Below are 12,523 nucleotides of genomic sequence, written 5' to 3'. Positions count from 1 at the left end.
TAAGAAATCAATGTTCATGCCAGCGGGTTGGAGGCTACCCAAACAGAACATTAAGGTGTTGTTTCTCCAGCCCAAGTGTGGCCTCATCACAACAGTGGAGGAGACCATGGATGGACATATCGGAATGGGAATGGTGAATGGAATTAAAATGGGTGACCCCTGGGAGATCATGTTTGTACTGGCAGACGAAGCGTAGATGCTTGGGCAAAGTGGTCTCCCAATCTGTGCTGGATTTCACCGATGTATAGGAGGCCACACTGGGAGCACCGAACACAGTAAATGACCCCAACAGATTCATAGGTGAAGTGTCACCTCACCTGGAAGGACTGTTTAGGATCGCCGAACATCTACGTTTCGTCCGCCAGAATAAGCAGGATTTCCTGTGGCCATCCATTTTAATTCCTCTTCCTATTCCCACATGTCCATCATCAGGTCAGGTTAATGATTTGAATAATGCAGACTTAAGACTTCAGAAGATAATGGATCTCGTGGTTCATTCAAGGTCCCTGGTTATGTCTATGTTGGTAGTGACATACTCAGCTATGCTGGCAGTTTAATCTTTAAAAATGGACTTGTCTACCGACTCATTGTAGTCAAGTAGAATCTCACGTTTCTTCAGATCAAAACCGTACGACTTTCTGTGCTGGATTCTCCCGTTTCAGCTTCTGTTTGTATTCAGGTAGTAGGAGCATAGCCTCGTGGTCTGGTTTACCAAAGTGCGGATATGTTTGACCATCTACACTATCTATGCTTCTCATAATTTAATATACTTCTATCTGGTCACCTCTCAGTCACCAGAGGTAGTTAAATCCAGCCTAAATAATCTCTCTACATAATTGAAGTCTTCCAATCTAAGTACCAACCCGCAGAATTTCTTCTGCCTTCTCTCAAATGCAACCATGCTATTCCTACAGCCTGGCAATGAAAACTACAAAATGTAATCTAATCAGTGCTTTATAAAGCTGCAAGATACCATTTCAAAGTTTATATTCTATACTCTGACCTATGAAGGCAAGCATGCCATATGTTTATCCACCCTATCTTACCCCCTTCAGGGAATGATGGACTTTAATCCTTCAGTTTCTCTGCTTAACAATATTCCTTAATGCCTTAAACTACATGACTTTACAAAATGCATCACCTCACACTTGTCGAGATTAAATTCCAACAAGTTTGTCAGGCAAGATTTCCCCTTAAGGAATCCATGCAGACTTCAGCCTGCTTTACCATGTGTAACCCTCAGGTTCGGCCGGCGGCGTTAGTCTAGGGAAGACTGTCTCTGGCCCCGCCAAATGTGTGAAATCTAGTGTGTGGATCCTGTGTGGTCTGCTCCCCCGTTGCAAATCAGTACCACGAAATAACAGAAAGAACACCATATACAATTAAACGATTTAGCTCTTTAATTCTTAATTTGACTGTAGGGTTAGTAAAGAAAAACAAAAAGGGTCCATTTTAATATAACAAGTCTAATGTGCATGATGGAGCTCACGGTTTCCCTTCCACTGGTACTCCATCGATTTCCCTGGGCTTCGCCGACTCCCGGCCCCGCTCCAGGTCTAGTCCGTCCTACTGTTTACGTCCTCTCCTTTTTGCCATCCTCTCTCTTCGCCTCTCACTGAACAAAAGACCCAGATCACCTCGTTCTCAGGCATACAACAAGAAAAATACGCTCCCTTCAATGGATGGTGTACATTCCAAAGCCTCCGTTATCTCTAGCCATAACCCAAACACTACTTCTTCAGAAAAACTATTACATTAGCAATGAAACCTTTTCCAGAGCATTACACACGTGTCTCCAAGTACCCCAAAACCTCATTCTTAACAATGCACTCCAACATCTTCCCAACCACTGAAGTCAGGATAACAGGCCCAATGTTTCCTGACCTTTACTCCACTCCATTCTTAAGGAGTGGAGTGGAAGTTGCAATTTTAGTCCTCTGGTACCAATGGAGAATCTGGTGATACTTGCAAGATTACTAATGCCTCCACAAACTCTTCAGCTACCTTACTCAGAACCCTGGTGTGTAGTCCATCTGGTTTAGGATGCTTATCAACCTTCAGACCTTTCAGCTTCATCTCCTTAGTAATGGCAACTACACTCACTTCTGACCTCAGACACTCTTGAATTTCTGGTACATTCCTGGTTTCTTGACAGAACAGGTGTCCCCCGCTTTATGAATGTTCACTTTATGCCACTTCGCTTTTACAAAAGACCTACATTAGTAACCTGTTTTCACATTACCAAGAGAATTTTCGCTTTTACTAAAATTTTTCCCATATAAATTAATGGTTCTTCCGTTTTACGCCGTTTCGGCTTAAGGTAAGTTTCATAAAAACGCTGTGTATGTGGGGGGGGGGGGGGGGATATAATTATGTAAAAAGCTTATTCACTTCAACCGCCATTTCTTTGTCCCCCATTACTACCCCTCCAGCATCATTTACCATCAGTCTAATATCCACTCTCACCTGTCACTTGCAATATTAGCTAGCTTACAATTTTGTATGTCCTTGCTTTTGCTTTTATGCTGTCTTTGACTTCCTTTGTCAGCTGCAATTGCCTCATCCTCCCTTTAGAATATTACTTTTTCTTTGGGATGAATCTATCATGCACTTCCAAATTGCTCCAAGAAACTCTAGCCATTGTTGTTGTGTCATCATCTCTGCTAGTGTCCCTTTCCAATCAACTCTGGCCAGTCCGTCTCTCATGTCCCTTAGTTCCCTTTACTCCACTGTAGTACTGATGCATCTGAATTTACCTTTTCAAACTGATGAATTCTATCTCTGTCTCCTAAGAGATGCTTTACTTTAAGCTCCCTAATCAGATTCAGTTCATTACACAACATCCAATCCACACTTGCCTTTTCCCTGGTGGGCTCAACCACAATCTGCTCTAAAGATCCATCTTGTAGGAATTCTACAAATTCCTTTTCTTGGAACACAGCACCAACCTGATTTTACCAATCTACTGGATATGGAAATCCACCATAACTATAACATACTCAGTTGTAATTTGTACCCCACGTCCTGGCCGCTGTTCAGAGGCCTGTAAAATACTCCCATTGCGGCCTTTTTACCCTTGCAGTTTCTGTACTCTACACTCTATGATTCTACATTTTCTAATCATATGCTGTATTATCTCATTCTGATTTGATTTCATTTTTTACCCACAGAGTCTACCCCTCCGTCTACCTTTCGCTACAACGTACACCCTTTGATGTTAAGCTCCCAATTGTAAAATTCTTTCAGCCATGACTAAGTGATGCTTACAAAGTTATACCTGCCAATTTCTAACAGTGCTACAAGATCACCTACCTTATTTCACATACTGCATGTATTCAAATATACCACCTTTGTTTAGTATTCATCACACTTTTCAATTTTGTCCTTATGTTACCAGAAGTTAAGTTCTTATCCCTTTATATATTTTTATTCTGGACACTTTTATAACCTCTTCTGCACTCTCCTTCCCTTCAACTTCACACTTCAACAGTTTAGAAAAGGAAGTGTTGAACAAATTATTTAGTTTGAAGACACACCTCAACCCATCCCTATGATTGCAATTTTGTCCTGTCAACTGCCTATCCTTCCTCACAGTCTTACTACACATTGCATTTAGTTGTATTCCAACTGACTCATTCTCAGCCCTATCACTCCATTTCCTATTTAATGAGTTTAAACTCTCCACAACAGCTCTAACAAAACTGCTGAAAAGGATATTGGTCCTCCACGATTCAGGTGCAACCTATCCCATTTATATGAGTTATAGCTTTCGCAAAAGAGATCCCAAAGATTCAGAAAGCTGAAACTCTACCCCCTCCATAAAATCCTCAGCCACACATTTATCTGCCAAATCATCCCTCACTGGCATGTGATACAGGCAGCAATCCAGGGATTACCATCTTTTAAGATCCTGCTTTTCAGCTTTCTACCAAGTCTCAATATTCTCTCTTCAGGACCTCATTCCTTTACCTATCCACGTCACTTGTACATTTTGGTACCAATGACTTCCGGATGTTCACCCTCCCTCTTCAGAATGCTGTGGACTCGATCCAAGACATCCCTGACCCCAGGATATGGTAGGCAACATACCATCCAGGTGCCTCTTTAGATGTCTGTAGGATTTCCTGTTTCCTCTTCTAACAATGGAATCCCCTAACACTACCTCATTCCTCTTCTCCCCCCTTCCCTCCTGATGCACAGGGCAAGACTCAGTGCCAGTGACCTGATCACTGTAGCTTTGCCCTGGTATATTGTTTCCCCACACTCCTCCCAAAAAGAATCCAAAGTGATATACCTGTTGTTGCAGCAATGACCACTGGGGTCAGCTATACTATCTGCCTATTCCCTCTCCCTCTGCCGACAGTCACCTAGCTACTTGCCTCCTACAACTTAGGGCGACTAGTTGCCTGTAACTCCTGCCTATCATTTCTCAATGTCTTGTATGAGCTGACAGTCATCCAGCTGCAGCACCAGTTTCCTAACACAGTTTGCAAGGAGGGTCTCCCAGAGGGTGTACACTGAAGAAAACACCACTGACCCTGTCCCCATTCTCACTGCATTAGCTGTGCACCAAACAAACAAACCAGAAACTTACATTAGCCTTTGCCTCCTGTGCCTAAGTCTCTCATGCCCAAGCCTGAAATTAAGCATTCTAACACTGGTCCACTCCTGCAATGGCTACTCCACTTACACCTAACTTCTTAGCTAAGTGCCTGATATATTGCAGTGATTAAAGCCTGCCGAAAAGTACCCCAAGCTCTAAATCTTGGTAGTTCATTCACACAATACCTAAATCTCTCGACTTCACCAATTCCTCGTCTCCTTGTATTAAGATATATTTTATTTTGTTTTCTTTGCTCTAAAGTGTTATAATGTGCTAGATCCACCTTCTTTGAGAACAGTAAATACAAGCTCTCAGTTAACCTACTACTAACTGCACAATTAATACAAAAAAAGCACTTTAATTGTGGATGTTACAAACAAAATGGCCAAACTACATACAGTCAATAACAAGCTGTCTGTGTTCAGTGGTGATATCAGCACCGATTTCCTAAGTTATGTGTACAATTTCCTACAGGAAATTCCTCCCTAAATATATTCCAATTGTTCAAAAGGAAATGCCTACTAATACTGCCAGCATCACATTGATAGCTGTAACACAGATCACAAAGCTACTTAAAATAAAACTTTGGCAGGCCCCAAGCATACCTCCTTGGATAAGCAGCCGAAGAGACTATTGAATATCTCTGCCATTTATACAAAAGTTACAATAAAACATTAAAAACTAATCCTAATAATTTCTATACACAAATTATTCTGTTAGGAGCATGATTAAAAGTAAACTGAATTGCTCAAATGCCCCAAGATTCCTTCTACCCCAACCCCAAACTGGACAAACCTGCACAGTTGGAAGATCGTGACTGTGCGGCCAGAAGTTACTGCTGTAATTTTAGCTACAAGTCTGTGGATGATAGTTAAAGTTAAAGTCTGTCCCGAGCTCCCCCCCACACCCCTACCGATAGGATGCTAGTCTAGCGAGGTTAACCCCCAGCATTTTGCCGGTACCCATTTTCAGCTGGGCGGACTGGAGCAATGTGTGGTTAAGTGGCTTGCTCGAAAACACAACATGCCGCCTCGACTGGAGCTCAAACTCACCAACGCCTTAACCACTTGGCCACGCCCCACACTCTGTAAATGATACCACTATCTTAAAGTGCCAGATCTTGAAAAACATTGAATTGGGCATATATGAATTTAGGAAGGCATCTTGATTGATATGGGCATGTTGGCTCAAAAGACTTATTTCCAACCTGCATAACTCTATTACCCTATCCTTGAAACATTACATTTTTCTGGATTTAAGATTAAATTCTCCAACTTTGGGTAACTTGCTTTTTCTAGTATCTGCCAAATCAGCCATTTGAAATCAAGACACTGTTTTCTCTCTCCAGGCTGACCCGATGGGCACATCCTACAAGGACAAACTGACCTGCTGTGCACAACCTATGGAGAATCATTCAGAAATTAAACAATGGCAGTTCAATGAGTCACAGAGACTTCCAGCATGGAAAAAAGTCCTTCAGCCCAACTTGTCCATGTTGACGAAGATTTCTTCTTGAATTAATCTTCTTTGCTGCAATTGGTCTAAATCCCTCCAAGGTTTTCCTATCATATCTAATATTTTTAAACACTATAAATATACCCATATCCTCAAGAAGCTCATTCCTCAGATCAACCACTTGGAAAATGTTGGTCCTCAGGTGTCCTATATATCTTTCCCTTCTCACCTTAAGTCGACCATCTGTGTTATTTATAGAACACAGAACAGTACAGCACAGGAACAGGCTCTGTGACCCACAATGTTGTGCCAGACTAGCTAAAATGTAAATAAAAAAAAACAAAAGCTAATCCCTTCTACCTACATGTATTACCCTAATTTAGACAATGTTTTATTGCATTAATATAGTTATGTTGTTGGGTATTTTGTTTTCTGCAGACTTTCTCGAAATGCAATGTGCTTCTTTAATTACAATGTACAATTGAGTATTTCATTTTTTCCTGCTTAAAAGAATAATTCAGTTAGGCTTGCTGTAATAGCCACAAAATTTGTCTTGTTAACATTTTGTCCAATAAGATGCCCTGGAACATTCTAGAGGTATTGGGGGTAGCCATTTTCTGGAGAGAGCATAGGAGTTTTGGAAGAAGGAGAAAGAAGAAAAATGGAAACTGACAACAAACATCATAGAAGAACATGAACTCATTTGGAAGGCCAGACACTGATGTTGGAAAATCCTCACGCAGATAATAGTTTCATGGAGAATGTACAGACAACTTGTAATTAGCTAGTTGTCACACAACCCTGGAGAAAATTCGAGGACCCCTGTACTTGGATGTTCGTTGGATATTTACTTATGCTTCGCTTGGACTGTGTTTCAGTCAGAATTGCTCATTACTGTGAGTAAACGGAGTGAAGCAAACTAGGATTGACTACACAACAATGAACTTTAACCATTATGTGCACACCTTAGGCTAATTATAGGGCCGTTTTCCTTTATTTTCTTTGCTACAGTTTAAAATAGTTTGTCAATACAACTTTAATCTAAGCTTATACTGGTGTGAGTTAAATTATTGGTTTGTGGGAAACAGTACACTTGCACAGGTGATCAGTGTTCATACAAGTTAACAATCCTACTTTCTCTTAAAGGAACGTTCACACTTTATGTTTTGTATTTACCCTAGACATGTTTATTGGAAATGGCCTTCTCATCAATATTCCAATGCATTGTCCAGTTCTGTATTCACAAAAATAGTTAACTCATTCTGACCCCATGGTGAAAGGGTTACATACACAATGTCCATATTCCTCCATCTTCTCATATTCATGTGCCCATCTAAACATCTTTAAAAACCTCTAATGTATTTACCTCTACTAGGCAGCACATCCCAGGCATCTACTACTCAAGTAAAAAACTTACTCCTTACATCGCCTTTGAACCTACCCCTCTCATCTTCAATGCGTGCCCTCCGGTATTAGACATTTCAACCCTGAGGAAGGATACTCCCTGTCTACTCTAACTCTGCCTCACATAATCTTGCAAACCTCTATCAGATCTTTCCTCAGCCTCCACTGCTCCAAAGAAGACAACCCACGTTTATCCAGCCTCTCATGATAGCACATGCCCTCTAAGCCAGGTAGGATCCTGGAAAACCTTTTCTCATCCTTCAACAATGGGGCGACTCTAAATGTGGCCTAACCAGAATTCCATGAAGTTGTAACATAACCTCTTGACTTTTGAACTCAATGCCTCAATTAATAAAACAAGCATTCTATAAGCCTTCTTTACCACCCTATTGACCTGTGTAACCACTTTCATGGAGCTATGAACTTGGACCCCATGATCTTTCTGCTCAGCAACACTCTTAAGGATCTTGCCCTTAACAGTGTACTGTCTCCTTGCATTTGCCATCCAAAAGGTGCAACACCTCACATTTATCTGGGTTAAACTCCATTTGCCAGTTCTTGGCCCATATCTATAACTGATCTATATTGCCGGTGTATTTGCTAGTCTTCTACACTATCCACAACTCCACCAATCTTGGTATCATCCACAAACTTACTGACTTATCCATCTACATTTTCAGCTAGGTCATTTATATACATCACAAACAGCACAGATCCCTACATAACACTACTTAGAGACCTCCAGCTCGAGTAAGTCCCTCTGTCTTCTATGGGCAAGACAATTCTGAATCCAAGCAGCCAATTTGCCACGGATCCCATGCATTCTAATCTTCTGGATTAGTCTCCCATGAGGGACTTTGTCAAATGCCTTACTAAAATCCATGTAGACAACATTCACTGTTGTACCTTCATCAATCTCTCATCTCCTTATCAAAAATCTCAATCAAGTTGATAAGACATGATTTGCCCCACACAAAGACAATCTCAATCAAGTTGATAAGACATGATTTGCCCCTAATTAGACCATGGATTTCCAAGTTCTCTTATTTCCTAGCCCTAAGAATTTTCTCCAGCAATTTCCCGACAACTGATATAAGATTCACCAGCCTATAGTTTCTACAATTTTCCCTTGTCCCCTTCTTAATTAGAGGTTAAACATTAGTCACTTGCCACTCCTCCAGAACCTTGCCTGTGCCTACAGAGGACATGAAGGGAGATGATGTTCAGCATGATTTTATAAAACTCTATAAGGACATCACTCAGCCTTCTGTACTCCAGAATTAAAAAAATTCTGATCAATCCAGTGTCCTTATAATTCAAGTCCTGTAGTCCATCAACATTCTTGTGAATGCATTCTGGATCCTCTCCAGCTTAATCGGGACCACCATCACAACTCGATTTGCTCTAATATCCTCCTTTGTAATCAGTTCAATTTTGCCCCAATAATGCGACTAATACTCCCTTTTTTGTGGCATACCATGCTACAAATAGCAAAAGTAAAACTCAGATAGTCCATAATTTAACTATTTAGAAAGCTAGGTATTTCAGGACCTGGTTTATCAGGTAATGTTTGCTATGCTCTCTTCAGACTCACTGGAGCCTTGGTTCCTGCACTCCATTTAGACTTATCAAATTCACTAGGAAAATTACAATACTGTATAATATTTAAAAAGTTGAAGTAAAAAAAAATGTTTTTGGTTATTTGCAGGAACAACATCCTATAGTCCAGAAAATCTGATAATCCGATATCACCAAAACCCAGGGCACATTGTTTTATTAATGCATTCAACACTAATCCATATAAGTTGTTAAAGTTATAACAAATATAGTACCTTTCACAAATCTTAGCAAATCTCAAAAGTTACTTATGACGCTTGCAAAGTATGTAAATAAGAAAAAAAAGCATAAGCTTATTGAATTATCCCATTATTGAATTGCTATTACACCAAACATTAACTTCTACTTTTTCCACAGATCTTAACTTACCTTCCGAGTGTTTTGAGCATGTTCCATTTTACTCTGTACTTTGAAAGCATTGATGGCATTTCAGAAACTCAACTGGAATTTGACTTCCGGTCAAGATGGCGCCTGTGTACAATGCTCCTTCGGTCGATATCTTCGGGATAGATTATGAAACAATATATTTCACCTCTTATGTCTTTTACGTTTGTTTTTTGACTTGAATGTGATTCCGGAACTGCTGGAGCCTGTGATTTGCAGTTTGGAGATCATTTAGGTGTTTCAGCGCTCTGCAATCTCTGACGGGATTCCGTGAGGCAGAGGCAGCGAACGGGAACCTCATTGCATCATGGGGTGCAAGCTGATGTTTGACTTAATTTTGCTGATCAAAGCGATGAAGGAGATTAAAAAAGCAGATGGCTGGTGTTTCAATCTTTGTTGCCAGAGAGTAGACTGCCTTTTTAAAATCGCTGGTGAGATTGCACTGCTATGGAGAGGGAGAATGTATCCCAGGTTTTCTCATTTTGGATGTGGACGTTTCTTTTCAGTCATGCTTTTTTTTTGTATTTTGTGTTTTTTACCCGACTTTTTTTTTGTGCTCCAGGCATCCACCATTCTCAGTCTGTGTGTATTACACACACACACACACTTTCATATTAGTATTTCCATCCAGGAAACGGTGAAAGCGGTTAGCGACTTTTAAAAAATTTAATCATTTATGGGATGTGGGAGTCGCCACATAAGCCAATATTTATTGCCCATTCCTAGTTGTCCTTGAGACAGTGATGATGAGCTGCCTTCTTGAACCACTGCAGTTCCTGAGGTGTATGCACACCCACAGTGCTGTTAGGGAAGGAATTCCAAGATTTTGACCCAGTGACAATGAAAGAAATGTGATTTGTTTCCAAAAAAACATATTGTGAGTGACTTAGACGGGTATTTCCAAGTGGTGGTGCTCCTAGGTATTTGCTGTTCTCATCCTTCTAGATGGTAGTGGTCGTTGGCCTTAGGAACTTTGGTGAGTTGGTCCAGTGCATTTTGTAGATAGTACACACTGCTGCAACTGTACTTCAATGGTGGAGGGATTGGATGCTTGTAGAAGGGGTAGCAAGCAAGTGGACTGCCTTGTACTGGATGGTGTCAAGCTTCTTGAATGTTGATGGATTTGCGAGTGGTGAGTATTCCATTACACTCCTGACCTGAGCCTTGTAGATGGTGGACAGGCTTTGGAGAATCGGGAGGTGAGTTACACGCTGCAGGATTCCTAGCCTTTGACCTGCTATGGTAGTCATGGTGTTTATATGGCCAGACCAGTTCAGTTTCCTGTCAATGGTAACACCCAGGATGTGGATAGTAGGGGATTCAGTGATGGTGATGCCACTGAATGTCAAGGGATGATGGTTAGAGCCTCTCTTGTTGGAGATGGACATTACCTGGCACTCGAGTAGCTTGAATATTACTTAGCACGCGTCAGCCCAAGCCTGGATATTGTGCAGGTACTTCTGCAAATGGGTATGAAGTGCTTCACTAAGGGACAGACATTGGCCAGGGTGCTCCGAGTACATCTCTGGATCGTCGACAGACCCGAAAGGACCTTGATACAACGTCGTCTGGGTACAGTACCTCCCCGGGCAGCAAAGACTGGTTGACTGGTCTGAACGGGACGTCATCACCCGTTTAAATTAAACTTTCCGTATGCGGAGGTGGCTCCCTGCTCTGCGGGACCTCACCGTTAGAAGACCATAAGACATTGGAGCAGAATTAAGCCTCTCGGCTTATCGAGTCAACTGTCCAATTTCATTATGCCTGATGCATTTCCTTCTCAACCGCCCCTCCCCCATCGCCTGTCTTCAGTCCGTAACCTCCCACTTTGAGTATTCAAGAATTTATCTGCTTCCTCCTTAAACATATATAATGATATGACCTCCACACCAGCCTGTGGCAATGAACACGTACAAAACACTGGAACGAATTCCGTAGATTCACCACCCTCTGGCGAAAGAAATTCCTCATTTCCGTTCTAAATAGATGTCCCTTTATTCTGAGACTGTACTCTCTGATCCAACACTACCCCGCCATCGGAAACCTCCTCACCACACCCACTTAACAAAGCCTTTCAAAATTCGATAGTTTTCAATGAGATCCCCAACCCATTCATTCTTCGAAATTCTGAGGCTCGTTGGCTACTCGGTAACCGATAATCACCACCCGCCTGATAAACAGGGCGCAGTAAACAAAAAGCGTTATGTGAATACAAACACTACAAAATATCTAACAAATAAAGAACGACTATTTACCCAAACAGACGAAAAGAACTGAACGTTGCGCCATCTTTACTGGGTCCTCGCTAAATCTACGGTGCCTTCCGTCTTGCCTGATCAATTAGCCCAATGTACTCCCACGGTTAAATTGGTATTGGCTGCATATTATCATATATCACTTTATAAATATAGGAAAACGTGCCGAAATTAGCTACAACGACTTCTGGATGTCTGACCTTTATGGCAGTTTTACGGAGAGCTAAGTTGAGGCCCACTGACCGCTCATTGGGAGGCGGACAGGTGTTCAGATAACTCAGGTGAGTCGAGAAGAGGAACGAAGTGGACATTGTTGGATGGTTTCAGATTCGATTCTTTACTGGAGAACTTCCCTTAAAGAGTAAGTACTGTAGTTTTCGTTGGAGGATCACTTGTTTTCAAAAATGTATTATGTTTGTGCGGTGTATCATTTACGTTGAATTATGCTACATAGTTGGCGTAAGTGAAAGTGCGATTTGTTGAATTACATAATCATTCTACACAACTGAGTTCTCTGCTCTAAGTGCTTTACAGCTAGGTTCACATTGTGCTTTCCCTCCAATACACTTGAATCTGGTTTAGTATTTTCCTCCACCACCCTTCCTGGTGAAGTATCCAGATTATAGCAACTCGCTACATTTTTTCATTCTTATTGCTTGATTCCTCTATTTTTAAACTCTGATATTCTCTATCTTTGTGTTATAAAATCAGAGGTGTACACCACAGAAACAGATCTTTAAATTTATTTCGTCTGTGCTGAACAAACTGCCCAACTGAGGTAGTCCCACTTGGCTATGGTTGGTTC

At 41.3% G+C, this 12,523-nt stretch overlaps 2 protein-coding genes across 4 annotated transcripts in view; one reads left to right on the top strand and one right to left on the bottom strand.

The window, feature by feature from the left end:
* acp1 (acid phosphatase 1) overlaps positions 1-11,846 on the bottom strand; it is a 37,810-nt gene extending 25,964 nt beyond the window's left edge. Inside the window, exon 1 of one of the 2 annotated variants that reach the window (XM_073056795.1) lies at positions 11,719-11,846. In XM_073056795.1, the coding sequence (XP_072912896.1) occupies positions 11,719-11,752 (34 nt within the window). In that variant the 5' untranslated portion in view covers positions 11,753-11,846. The remainder of the gene's footprint in view (positions 1-11,718) is intronic. The other variant, XM_073056794.1, reaches the window with a different exon arrangement.
* The window catches only part of sh3yl1 (SH3 and SYLF domain containing 1), an 86,546-nt gene continuing 85,854 nt past the window's right edge, over positions 11,832-12,523 (top strand). Inside the window, exon 1 of one of the 2 annotated variants that reach the window (XM_073056792.1) lies at positions 11,832-12,079. Coding sequence is in view for 1 of the 2 variants with exons in the window: in XM_073056793.1 (XP_072912894.1) it covers position 12,079 (1 nt within the window). In the remaining variant the exon portion in view is untranslated. The remainder of the gene's footprint in view (positions 12,080-12,523) is intronic. The other variant, XM_073056793.1, reaches the window with a different exon arrangement.

This window comes from Hemitrygon akajei, chromosome 9 (assembly GCF_048418815.1).
Source record: "Hemitrygon akajei chromosome 9, sHemAka1.3, whole genome shotgun sequence".
In the NCBI taxonomy this organism is placed as follows: Eukaryota; Metazoa; Chordata; class Chondrichthyes; order Myliobatiformes; family Dasyatidae; genus Hemitrygon; species Hemitrygon akajei.
Note: the sequence above shows the minus strand (reverse complement) of the source record. Positions and strands in the feature narration are given on the sequence as shown.